We start from the raw sequence: 13,625 nt of genomic DNA, 5'->3' as shown, positions 1-13,625 counted from the left end.
CATGTCTCTCTTGTACTGGGGAGCCCAGCACGGGACCCAGCACTTCAGATGTGGCCTCACTAGGGCTGAGGAGAGGGGGAGGATCACCTCCCTCGACCAGCTGGCAACGCTCTTCCTAAAGCAACCCAGGATACCGAGCTGCACCTCTGTGTGCCGGCGCACCAGCCTTCCCCTTCCGCACGGCCGCCTTGAGTGCAGGGCTCCAGCAAGGCTTGCGCACTTGTTCGCTGTCCCTTGCAATTTGTTTAACGTAGCGCGCACGGCAGTCACGGCAGGCGCATGAGCAATGGAGGATCTGGGACTAAATTGTGAAGAAACCAGCGTTGGCAAGAAATGCAAGATCAGGTTTGCTCTGTGCTTTTGACGCAGCCTCTCTCAGCACTTGATTCATATCACTAGCATATAAATGTCTTGCTTGCTGATTAATCAATAAACTAATTGAGCTGCATCAGTACGGTGGCTGGATCCTATTTCTTGATTTATTATTCAGACAGCGCTGGGAAGGTGCAGCTCGTGACAAGAGGTCGGCGTGGTACTTAGCGGAGCATCGCTGCGAGGAGCCTGGAGGGTGGCCAGCTTTGCAAAACGCTCTTGTTAAAACAGGGAAGAAAGCAGAGAACCCAGAACATGCTTGAGTCGAGATGATTAGAGGATGTCGCCCAGCGAGGACAGAAAGGGTCAGGCCCATGAGCTCATCTCTCCGGCATCCGTGCTGGATGCCTCTGAGGCCGCGCGCGCGGCGGCTGCAGTGATGTGCCTTCTCTGAGGCTTCTGCAACACCGCATCGCCCAGCGCTGATCCTAGCCTGTTAGATTAACGCTGAGTTTCACCTTGTTACTTTACGGGGTGCCTTCTCCACTACGAAAATCTTCATGTGCTTTGGAGCAAAAGTTATTTTCTGGCCACTGAATAGCCCAACTCTGAAATGCTAAGTGTGTTTTGTTGTTGTTGTTGGGTTTTTTTCCTGAAATATGAAGACTTCTATGTCTGTGACAGAGCACGCAGCTCTTAAAGATCTGCAGGGGCAACTGGTCCTGCTTGTGGCGATAAATAGGTGCAGGTAACTGAACTCAAGCCAAGGTGCTCTGATCCCTACCCAGAAAGGATGTCATTTTCTTGATATGGTCTGAAGAGCCTTGCTGTCCTGTTCAGAGAAGAGTCATTGACCTTGTAATGATGTTAATCCGGTTCACGTTTACAGAAAAATAAGACATTCTGGACTGTTTAACCCTGGAGCACCATGGCATGCAGTGACCTCACTGGAGACGTGACCAGCCAGCACCATCTCTCTTTTTTTTTTTTGTTTACATATAACAAATATATGTATCTCTCCATTTTGCTTTTCTCTCCTTAATGGTCTTTTAAAGTTTTCTGAGATGTTCTTCAGTCACGGGTCTGTCTCCCCAGCCCTTGCTCCCCTTGCCGGGTCCCAGGGAGGAGAGATCCTGCAGATTTTCATTCCACTTCTTCCACCCCCAAGAGCCTGCAGTTTTGTCCCCTCTCTGCCGCGCGTGTCCTAGCAGTGTCATCTGCGGGCTGGTGGACCGGAGCTGTTTCGGAGCAGAGCGCAGCTGAGGATCGAAGCCGTACAAACCTTGCGCTGTCTGTCTGCAGCCTCCTTTCCTTTTGTGCCAAGGCAACTCCAGCGTTACACACGTCTGCTGGGCTCCCGTTAGCCTCACGATGGTGAAGCTAGGGGGAAAGGGCCCAGATCATTTGGGATTTTGTTTTGACAAACGCACGCTTTCGGATTAACCCAAGGAGGCCCAGCTTGCTCCGAGCATCACGTGGGTCAGGACTGCTGCCACGGAAGCCAGCGAGCATCCCAGCTGCAAACTGCCAAACCGCCGCGGGGCCGGGCCACCCTCCAGGCGCGAGGCAGCGGGGTCGCCACGGCCAGCGTCCCTGGGACTCGCAACGGGGCAGCCTGCGGCAAGGGCAGCGCCGCAGGGCTTCGAGCACCCCCCCCCCCCCCCCCCCGCCTCTGCACTCCCTGCAAAGCACGTCCCGCTGCCACACACTACAGCCGAGCTCTCAGACATCCTTCGTACCCACACCAGTGCTCGGGGACGCTCTGGGGACACCGTCGTGTCTCCCGGCATTTCCACGGCTGAGGCCCGCAGCGCTCTTGCCGGGGCAGCGGGCAGCACTGCTGTACATATGTAAAAGGAGATCTTGTTTCTCTCAACCTGAAACCATTTCCTCTCCCCCACTGCCCTCCCTCCCCCTGCCCCCCTAATTTGTCCCTGGGGTTTTAATATCTATTTCTCCAAGTGCCAGGGGCCAAATTTACTGCTAGCACAACTCCACCGACTTCAATGGAGAAGAGCGTTTAGGGTGCTCCAAGGAGGCATAAGTAGGAGTGATGTGATGGAATTGAGTAAAGGAAAATATAGGCTGACTGTCAAGAAGAGTTTCCTACCAGGGAAATCTATAGACTGTGGAAGTTTCCCATGGGAACAAGCAGAAACCAAGTTGCTGAAGTCATTTTAAAACAGCACAAGAGAATAGGAAATCAACCCAGTGACTGGCCAAAAGGAAAGGGGAGATGACATAATGCTACTACTCCTCTCTGATTTCCGTGCTTGCCTTGCTTTGTCTGTGGAAGCGTTTTCAGGCAACTGGATTTCTCCTTGTTTTCTGAGCAATGCAAATGGTCCTTCTGTCTTCTGGACATGTTTCAGTTCCTCCGTCCAGTTCTGCCCTGGATTATAGTCATACACCCGTGCAACCCTGTTAGTCCTCCTGGTTGTCCTGTTGTTTGCAAACCTCTTTTGGGGTCTTTTCAAGCTGCTTTCCTGAATTGCTAGAGTCTTCGGCTCCTCTCCTGTGTTTATGTAGGTGTACAAAATTAGTCAGCCTAATTTGGGAATAATGACAGGGCTCATTCAGGCCTATCCAGAGGAGAGCCAAGCTACAGGAGCTGTGAGACACGCATTTGCAACTTACTGGCAAGGGGAAGGGAGAGCAAGGATGGAAATCTTCCTCTCTTCGAGGATGCTGCAGGCAGATGCCTGGTAGATCATCTGCTGGAAAGTCATAAAGGCAATTAGCACATCAGGAAAAACTTCTCTCCCTGGTGACTTTTGGTTCTGATAGCTACTGTACTGTGCCTGGTATACAAAAACATGTCCGCACACACAGGAGACATGCCCAGCTAAAAGCCGGTGCTTTTGCAATCTCTCGCACATGGGACTTTCTAATGTAGTTATTAATGACTTAACATTCTCTCATCGTCTCAACATTTGCAACTTAAAGCTTTACTGCTAGCAGCCTCCTACCTCGCACAGTTCCCAGATAATTACAGATTAGAACCGGCTAATTTTTATTTTTGTAAAGCTGTCAGAGATCTATGTTTGTTATTATTGTCTCCTAGGTTGCCAGTTGCATAAATACATATGAAACCCCGCTTTGATCTCTAAGTATAATGACACAGATTTATCAAATGTTTGCCTTTTTCTGTCTCTTTGAAAAGGCTGATTTATGGAGTGCAGTCCCTACCTCCCTTCCTCTCTTGAAATATGAAGTGTTTGTGAGCAGCCAAGGTAATATTTAATATCCTGCCAAGAATCCTTTGCACTTCCTAACAAATGAACTACAACCTACCCAAATGGCTCACATCTGTTTAGCCTCTTCTCCTTTTTAACTAAACAAATTAGCATTAGAATACCTGGGAGCCGCACACAGTCCCTTTCTAGATGACAGAACACAGACAATTATTAGCAAGGGGAGGAACTGTACCGAAAGGCTCGGGCATGGATCGAGCAGATGTTTTCACATCTCCTGGAGAGGCCATGAATGACCCGCGCCGCGGTGGACATGCTGCCGCGGCCTTTTGAAGCGGGTGAGGAGTCCATTCAGAGTCGCCTTCTGAATGAAACTAAAGGCAGTGGCCTCCTCTACTTAAATGTTTCATTTAAGCCGCTTCCAGCAAAGAGAAGTTTTGTAGGTTTTTTTTTTTTCTTTTCTCCCATAAATGGCTAAAATAAAGAGCCCCCCCCGCCCCGCGTTGCTCCCCACCCACACACCGATTTAATGTGATTACTTCCAACGAAATCCCCTGAGTTACCTCTCGGAGGAAATAAAAGGACCAGCAAGGATTTGCAGCTTTTGATTAGCCTTCTAAAACTCCCGGCGCGAGCTGCAGCGGGGCCGCTGGGGCAGCGGGACGGCGCGTAGCGGGCTCGTGCTCTGCGGCCCCGTGCAGTCCCTGCTGTCCCCCGGCACCCGCGGGCTCCCCCTTGTCCCCAGGGTGAGCAGGCACCACCGTGCACCGCCCTGCAGCCTCGCTCCAGCCTCCTCCACAGCTTCAGCATCCTACCCTGAGGAAGGATTTGGAGATAGCCTTGGTACCCTGTTCCCCATGATCCAAGCAAAGAACAGGCAACTCTGGGTTTAATTTCTGCTTTTGCCAGTGGCTTCTTGCCCCAATCGCATCAGCCACGCAACCTCACTGTCATTTTGCTCTGTGAAATTGGGTCAAACAGGTATTTGTTTTTAAGGTATAACAGGTATTTGTGCTTTTTTGGGGGGGGAACTGCAAGGTGTAAATGAACATCTGCAAAGCATGTGAAGTCTTTGATTATTACAGACTTCCGCAGTATATAAACAGGCGATTACGAATTTGCATCCCTCCAACGATGCTGGACCTTTCAAGCACCTCTACTCCCACTGGAGTTTCGATCACCTTTTATTCAGGCATTTACAGTTAGGTTTTTTGGGTAGACACAGGATGGGATGCAAAGAGATGAACTCCGCTGAGTGCTCTTTTAATTGGATTCATTGCTGAAGAACGGAGCCAAATGAAACACACTTTTTATTAAGACTAACACTTAGCTTTTGTTGTAAATGTTTTGAAAAAGATAACATTTTAAAAGCTCGCTGAGGTACTGCTATTAATATATCATCCAAATTGCAAGTGATTAAAACCAACAACAGCTACCTCTGAAATGTGGCTTTGTAGCACCGGACCGCATGGGATGCAGCAGGGAAAATCATTATGAACAGACCAGCAGGGTGCAATTAAAATAAAAAAAGAAATAAAAACAGGCCTGTAAAGGCTACAAAAGCAGCAATAATCAGTCTAGTCTGCAGTTTAATAAGGGCTAAAGACACTCACTGAAGGTACTATTTATTACCGGAGACAGGGACACTTTCGGATTAAGGGGTGCAACTTCAGGATAAGTCAACAGAGGGAGTTCACTTCCATCGGTGGCCAAGCGAGACGCAGCCTGCTGATCCCAGCGAGGCTCCCGGATCGCCGTCCGTCTGTCCGCAGGGAAGACCATGTCTCTCTGGCACACGGGACTGCTATAGGGGCAGAGCCAAACAAGGCTGAGCTCTGGCCAGACTTTCACATCCCTCATTTCTGAGGGCCTGAGCACTTAGTTCACGCAATAACACTTTTTCCAGTGCGGTGGCTCCTCGGCTTATCCGCGGACCGCTTGTGAATGCCCTCATGGAGCTGTGCTGGGCACGCGAAAACGCGGCGGAGGCTGCTCCCGAGCAGAAGACACGAGACGCAGTGCAAACGCCAGTGCAGATGCTCCACGGCTCCAGCGGATCAGATCTACCAGGCGGCAGAGCCGAGAAGGGACCCCTTCCCACTCTGAGCCCTGGCCCTCGTCTGCGGGAGCAAGGAGCGCTCGGGAAACGTTTGCTGTTTATCAGCAAACTAAGGCCGCAGTGTTCTTCATTCTGGAGCAGAAAGGGGTCAGCTGCAGCAGTGCAGTCCCGGACACCATGTCCCGGTGGGGCTGGCTAGCCCTGGCTGGCCTCAGGCCCATGGGGGCTCTTCTGGAGGTGGGGATGGACTTGCACATCACGTGGTGCTGCGAGTGACAAGCCCGGAGGAGAACGCTTCCGGGAATGGCTTCCTGCAAATATTTCCTTTTCTCTCCTCCCACTACTCTTTTTTAAAGAAAAGCTGGTTAATCAGACTCTTTCATGATACACTGCCAGCTCCTGCTGTTTCTTCTTGTTTCAGCTGAAGGACAAGGGCACCTCAAAAGCAGATGGTTGCCCTAAGAAGCAGGCCAGAAGCTTCAGATAAGGCAGAAGAGATCTAAATGGTATTTCTCTCGCTGCCACAGACTGACTATGTGGCCCTGGGTGCCACACTTCATCTCAGCATGTCTCGGTTTTCCTTGTGTTGGTTAGGAGCAATTCAGCGCAGGGACTGCCACTGGACAAGGCATCTACCACAGAGCCTTCATGCTCTGCTGAGGACCTCAGGCAGCTCTGCGGTGTGAGTATCAGCACGAATCTCCGAGTTAAGCTGATAAACTCAGTCTGTTCCTTCCCTCTGTCTGGACACAGTCCAGCAGCTCCCCTGGAAGCGAAGCGGAAATGCCTTAATCACCTCGTTTGCATCTCTGTTTCAAGTTTAATTTGATACAGTGCCTTCTCTCCCCAGCCAAAAAAACCCCTAACATCTCCCAGCCTTTGTTGGCAGCATGAATCTTCATCTTTTTAATTTCTCAGGAAACAAAAGGAGAACCTCCAAGCCAGACACTTCTTTGGGAACGAGCTTTGATTGCTGTGTGTCAGTCTTCATCTTGACAGTCAATTCCCGTTCGGCAGAACAGCATGATCCTTGGCAGAGACCCTCTGCCCAGCTCGCTGCCCTCTTCAGCAGCAAGGTCTGGTAGACTCTCCACCCTTTCTGACCCAGAGGGGAAAGGTGCACTCCACTTTCCTCTCTTTCTCCTGCTTGTTTTTTGGAGGAGGAAGATGCAAAGCTCAGGAGGGTCCTCCTTACAGATATTTCGGTCAGTTTGGGAGAAAGACCTTCTGTTTTCAATCATCTCTCAGTATTTTACAGGGCGATTCCTGTAAGCGTTGTGTGCGCTTCTGCTGAAGGAAGACGGTCCAGCTGCAGCTGCAGTTTACACTGGTGCAAGCAATGGATTTTGTCACACGTTTCACGAAAAAGCACATGCCAAAGGAAAGCTATAGTTAGGATATAAGATGTTAAAAAAAGTGAGTGGAGGCCAGAATGGATCTTGCCATGAGTCTTGGATAGCATCACACGCAAAGGCCAGCAAAACCACGGAAAAAGACCTTAATTGCCACACTGCCATGGTCCCTGGGGTCACGCACAGCTCTGAGACACATGAAAACATCCTTTCTGGTGTCGCGCTCTGCCCCACTCAATGAGCAGGACTGAAGCAGGGCTCCTAGAAAGAGAAACAGTAATGCAGGTATATATTTAGGACAACTTTTCCAACTTTAGTGGAAGAGCTAGGCATCTTCCTTTCCACGCACTGCTTTTCAGTGCTTGTGCTTCCCTAAACCACAAAGACCATGGCAGCAGCTCCCCCACCAGCTCCCCAGTAAAGCACTGCACCTACCGTGCTCAGAGCAGATACTCGCTTCAGAGATGTTAGCAGCAACGCTCAAAAGAGCATTTGCAAACAATACTCTTTCAGAGACTCAGAACTTGGCGAAACACGCTGTATCTTCACAGAATGGTTAAATGCACCAGCCTGAACCCATGACAGCCCTTTGCTGGATCTTCAGTTCTTGTTCCAAAGCCTGGAGGTGCCAGAACTGGTTAAGAGCGGTAGGAAAAACGTCTCCACGTTGTGGGAAAATAGCTCATTTTGCCAACCTTGTTCTGTGAAACAGTTGAACTGTGCCTTTTGAAACACTGGAAACTAAACCCCAGCCTGAGGCACTGACCAGGCTGGAAAATCTTCAGCACAAACAGTTAAAAAGTCTGGAAGCAAAAAACCAGAGGTGACGGAAAGTGCATAAAGGCACAGCTGAGGAGAGGTGCTCCTGCCAGCTCTATTAAAAACATATATTTCTGATGGCAATCTAAATGGCCTTGGGACAGTGTACATGTGCTTTACTTGAAAGACCTCAATTTCTTCGGATGAGGGACAATTCTACCGCTCAGGGCCTGACAACAGCCTTTAGCAAGCATGGGGATCTTTGCAACACGGCAGCTCAGACAAACCCAAGCTCTTCGAGAGCACAGTAACTGTCTTACTTTCAAGAAAGCTTCCAAGATCAGTTGGCAGAAGAGAAGGGTTTGGAAGACAGCGCCAAAGCTCGTTAAGCTTTGTGTCAAACTCCAAAAGCCTGTAGTGCTTGCTATCTCCGAGGGGACTAAAAAAAATCAATGGGAACCACCCAGCAAGTCATAGTCTGAAAGGGACTCCCGTAGAGAAGGGCACTCACTAATAAAAACGTTGACCTCATAACTCAGTTGTCATCTTTGACTCCAAATTAACAACACGCTGTTTGGGAGAGGATGAAGATTGGAACCAGATTCTAATTTGTGTCAGGCAAAACGGCCTTGTTCCAGCAGGCCTCAGTGCTGTCCGCGCACCTAGCAAGGGGCCATCCCCGCCCTGAAGAAGTGACTTTCTAAACAGACGACGACTGTGAGAAGAAATAGCAGCACCAAGAGGCAAATCGCTGACCCACAGCCTCACAGTCAGCATGGGTGGTGGGAGGTGCACCCAGTGAGTCGTCATCGGGGCCAACTCTTAGCACAGTTAAGAAATTTCATGAGTAGAAATGCCACCAGGGACTGCCTACAATAGAGCTTCTAGTATTACCACTGCCAGCAGAGCTGCTTAGTAGGAAAACAATGATGACATTTCTTGGTTTTAAAAGCAAAGTCTCCTGTAGACGGTCTGCATTTCCAAGAAAGGGCGAATATCTAATCATCTCTGGAGAGCAACCTGGATAACATGCTTTCTATCTGTAACGACAACGATTTCTAACAGTATCACTCTGTTTCCCTTCCTAGTCTCATGGGATCATAAGAACTGAAAAAGACGTGTGTATTTTTGTGCAAGCCTTGAAACGCTGTGGCCTGCCTGACTGAGAAACGCTGCTGGAGCCGGGAGAGTGTGAATGTGTTACTCTGCTGGGGCAGATTATATCGGAGATTGATACAGGAAGCAAGAAAAAAACATGTGGGGAAAAGCAGAAGGGAAGGAGCTGTGTGCACAAGGATTGGATTTCCTCATTCATGTGGGAACAAAGCGTAGACCCCCACCAACTGCGTGGCTTTCTGGGATGTCCGTCACGCTGAGGTACCGCAGGCGGCTCTGTGGATTCATACCACACTACTTGCTAATGCAGGAGCTCAGAGCAATTTAAAATAACGTAGCTCCAAATTGTCCTGCAAGGCAAACGTTGTACCGAGATTAAGTGATTTGCTAAAGATCAGAGCAAACAACAGCACCAGGGGCAGCACTGAAGTCCCAGCTTGCAGTAACGCTGCTCTCACTATTAGCCGATGCTCTCTGTAAAAGGCCATAAAGAGTAAAGGTTAGGGGACTGCCAAAAACACCACATTCCCTTCGAGAGTGAATACTGCAGGCGAAATACAGACAGTTTGATGTTTTTGCATCAGTGCTTTGATATCATTGTATCGGAGCAGCAAGGAAAGGTCACAAGCTCAGGGCCTCACAGGGCTTGAGCTATAGGGTTATTTACAGGTCCAACAAGACAAAACATCATCATCCTTATTTTACAGACAGATCGTATTTCTTATGCAGAGATCTGGAAAGAATTAAGATCTCCTGAGCCTTACGGCTACTGTTTTATCCATAAAACCACATTTCTCCGGTCATACATGGGGTTTAAAGTCTGAATAGGCTAAAGCTAGCTTCACCCTCTTGAGTCACTGGCCCAGATTCCTCTGTGAGCTTCCGCACATGCTTCTGGTGGTGCAAAGCGGCCCACTGAAGGATGACCTTGGCAAAGGGCTATAACAGCAACATGAGGCCATCTCAGGAACTGGCAGACCCAGGAGTTTGAGGGAAACGGCACCCAGCTGCCTCTTCTTTACTACCAGGTAAATAGCAGGTCTATGTTCCAGGTGGGCCAATTCATAGGGAAGATACCCAACAACCAGGATATTGAGATGACAATCCACTTGCAGAATACAAGTCCTACGAATAGGACGAGGAAAAAAAAAAACATTGCAGGTCTATGCAGGAACCATCCTTTCAAATTTAAGGAGCCACGCGAAGCAATCGGATGCTTGCAAGGCACAGGACTGAGATGCAGGAAGCCTAAGTTAAACTTCTGGCACTGCCCCAGCTGTGCAAAGTAATCACAGGCAAGTCACTCATGTGCCTCTTCTGCCTCTTTCCCTAAAGAATTTAGGCATTAATATTAGCAGTGCAATAGTGGGAATGGCCTACATTAATCCTAGATGTAGGGTAACAGGGATCAGATACACCCTTGAGTGAAGGCAGACAGTTTAGTACTTTTTCATTTCCAGAATGACACCAAAAACATTAAAAAGGTCATCTTACAGTAGCTACTGTATCTATCTATATGTAACCGAAATTTAAATTTGGCAGTGTTATTATTTAAAAAGGACATACAACTTCAACAATTTCTAAGACAGTTAAATTACAACAGGTCACTTCATCCACACCTGACATAGGGCCATTTTGGGGCGCAGCAGAGAACACCTTCCAGCTAGCTGGAAAAAGCTTTGTTTAAAATAAACGTATTTCTTATCTTTAAATTCCAGATCCGTTCCTTCTAAAAATACGCTCACTCTACAGGCAGACAGACTGGGTGGGGAGATGCTGGTGCAATCCTGTGACTGGCATTTTGCAGACAGTGATGACTATAAAGCTCATGTCTGGCCTTAAAATCTATGAATACCATACATTTTGGCCCAAGAAGTGAAGATGGCTGCTCTTCAAAACTGTGAACCACAGGCACGTCCTTAGGACCTTTAATCGGAATTGTGTCTGTCACGACAGTGCCCCGTACTTGCAGGCCATCCTGATACCCGGTTCTCTAATGACTTTGGAGAAAACCACAGCCCCACTGCTTCAGTGCCACTTTCTGCCTTCTGCCGCGTGAGCCAAACCTACGGCTTCTGTGAGCCATTCGCTCTCTACATGTTCCTCTCGCAGCTCAAGGCTCACCAAATTTTTTTGTTTTGCACAAACTCTTTCCACTCACTAGCAACCTATCTTCAGTGTGCTTTCTGCACAATAAACAAGTGCTTTGCAAGCTGTCCTTGCTCTCGCAGGGATCAAGAAGAACACTGTTGCTGCTCAAAACACCACAAAGCTATCATCAAATACCTTGACAATTATCTAAATTGTTTAAAACAAACAGCTCTTGAGCAGTCCTCTCTTTTTTTGTACAGTACGCACTTTATTGCAGAAAAGACTGAATGCATTTTCAAAACAAATTAAGGAGTTGCACAGTTGTATGGTTTCCAGATATTTCTATGAAGTGTTCCCCACAGTTAACTTGAGTACAATGGAGCCTGTCAGACAAACAGCACCAGGGAACTCAACACGGTCATCTGCAATCACTTGAGAGAGTCAGGAAATCTTACAACTGGTTATTTAAGAGCCATGCAAAACAGGTGGCTCTGTTCCTGTGAAGCACCTCAGCCAACAGAGCAGAGGTTAACGGTGTCACTCCTGATTTACACCAGTGTAACCGAGACCAGAAGTTGGGCCCGGATCATGAAAGCACCCAGTGAAGATTTTACGTCAGCATGATAAGCACATGGTGGCAGATTTGTGAAGTTTCTCGAAGGGCTAAATTTATTTGGGATCAGATTAGAGAAGGTGTCTCCCATTTCAGGTATTACTATCAGCAGACGACTTTGGACGTGATGCACAGCGGTGCTGCCCAGGCCCTTTCCACATGGGAAAGAAATCTTGGCATGAAAATGCGTCAAGTCATAACAGGCATTAACTACCACAACAAACTATAACATAACCCTTGTCTACACTGGATGCTGTTGTGTTTGGAGGTATCCCAGCTGGTCACAGTCAAACCCTACGTAATGCTCAGGGCTAGCCACAGCCTCACAACAGCATCATAAATATATTAGACTGCGGCTAGAAGCGTATTATATCGTATCAATTAACAAAGATGATGCATTTTCCTAATAGGACCATCCCAACAATTTTTTTGAGAGACCCTGGCTGCATCAGAAATTTGAACATTATAATATTAGATAAAAACACCCCAACCCTTTTTTCCATACAATATGTTTCCCTATTGATAACGTACCCCAAACGAAGCCTGTGAACCACAGTGGTGTGATATCAAATGCAGTCCAAATTCTTGATGCAAGCCCAGAACTCATCCAGTACAGGAGTTAACGCATCAGCAGATGCGCATTTAGAGTGAACGGGCTGGCACAGGACACATGAGCACACAAAAGCCTTACAACTACTGGACTCTGAGATCTAATTCTCACCTGGTAAACCTTTTCAAAGCTTCACTGGAATAAACAATAATGTCAATTTTCAGCAGCTGAAGGTCTGGCACACAGAGTTCAAACAGATGTAAAAACACGAGGAAGTCAGAAATTCACGGTGACGGATGTACAGTAAAATGGCTAAGAGGGTCTTCCAAAGCACATGCTACGGAGTATCTGTTTATCTGCAGGCTGTTTAAATGCTGATGTGTAGTGTGCTGTAAGATAGTTTATTTCTTTAGCATTGCGAAAGCTACATGAAAACCAAAAACCTACTGAAGTGAATGGGAACCTTGGGAAATGTAAGCAGTTGACAGTCTCAGAAACTGAAGGCCTCTGTGTAACAACAGAGCAGGAACGGTGTCTCAGCAGACTGAGACAACGCAAGCTCACCCAATCCACAATGGGCCTCAAAGCTTCGTTTGGAAAGGATGCTCATTTGTTGGGGGCGGATAAACCATTCATTTGTCGCTTCCTGAATTCTTTGCCAAGGCTGCCAGTGATGGCATTTAGTAAGTGTGCGTATGTGATTTGCTAACTGAAATCCTACCCACGAGACGTGAGATCAAGACCCACAAAGACTTTGGAAGGCCATCAGAAAGTGATGTGCTTCTGACAGAGGCTAGATTTTAAGCTGTGAGGAGTGAAAGGGGCCTGTGGCCCACGAACGCTTTAAGCTCTCACCTCCCTTCCCTTTAAGAACAACACCCAAAATTATCATATGAAGTGGCACTAGGCACAAATGATTCTTCTTCAAACGGATCACCACAGGTTTCCCCCTCCCGCAATTACTGAAATACACTACCTGACCTGTCACGTTGATGATAAGTAATTGACATTTAAGGCAATCTAATTTTCAAAGCCCTGCCATGATTTCCACTAAGGAGATCGCCTTTCTCTTCCTTCTCCAGGAAAGGCTTCTTGCACGTGAACATGACAAGCAGCAGCAACGGCAAATGCCACAGGCTGCAGAAGAAAAGCTTCCTAGAACTGCTGCGGTCTGCATCCCTGTAGAACCGAAAGCCGAGGTAGGAGATGTACAGGTTAATAGGGAGTGAAATGATAGGGAAAGTCCACGTGGTGATGTCGAGCACAGGAGCCACGGTTGAGAGTCCGATTAAGGCCAAGCAGTGCCGCAGAGCCACCCTCCTGCACAGCCCTGGATGGGTCACGGACATCATGCAGTATCCTCCTCGGGAGTAATCTTCCCGCAGCCCCCAGCTCAGGGCGTTGAAATGAGGGAACTGCCAGGAATAGAGGATTCCTCCTAACAGCACTGCACCTGCAGTGGAAGAGAGACAAGGAAACATGCATTAGGGCGCCCAGCTGGGCCACGGCGGGGGAATGCTGCATACAGACCTCAGCAGACGTGGGCTTCAACTGCAAAAACGGAGCTCAGAACCTGTGC

At 48.2% G+C, this 13,625-nt stretch overlaps 1 protein-coding gene across 1 annotated transcript in view; it reads right to left on the bottom strand.

Annotated features, from left to right (window-relative positions):
- Positions 1–4,804: 4,804 nt before the first annotated feature.
- The window catches only part of COX10 (cytochrome c oxidase assembly factor heme A:farnesyltransferase COX10), a 114,614-nt gene continuing 105,793 nt past the window's right edge, over positions 4,805–13,625 (bottom strand). The window contains exon 7 of the mRNA XM_068914201.1: positions 4,805–13,499. Coding sequence (XP_068770302.1) covers positions 13,057–13,499 — 443 coding nt within the window. The 3' untranslated portion in view covers positions 4,805–13,056. The remainder of the gene's footprint in view (positions 13,500–13,625) is intronic.

This window comes from Struthio camelus, chromosome 19 (genome assembly GCF_040807025.1).
Source record: "Struthio camelus isolate bStrCam1 chromosome 19, bStrCam1.hap1, whole genome shotgun sequence".
NCBI classification, from domain to species: domain Eukaryota; kingdom Metazoa; phylum Chordata; class Aves; order Struthioniformes; family Struthionidae; genus Struthio; species Struthio camelus.
This window is presented reverse-complemented; position numbering and strand designations above follow the sequence as displayed.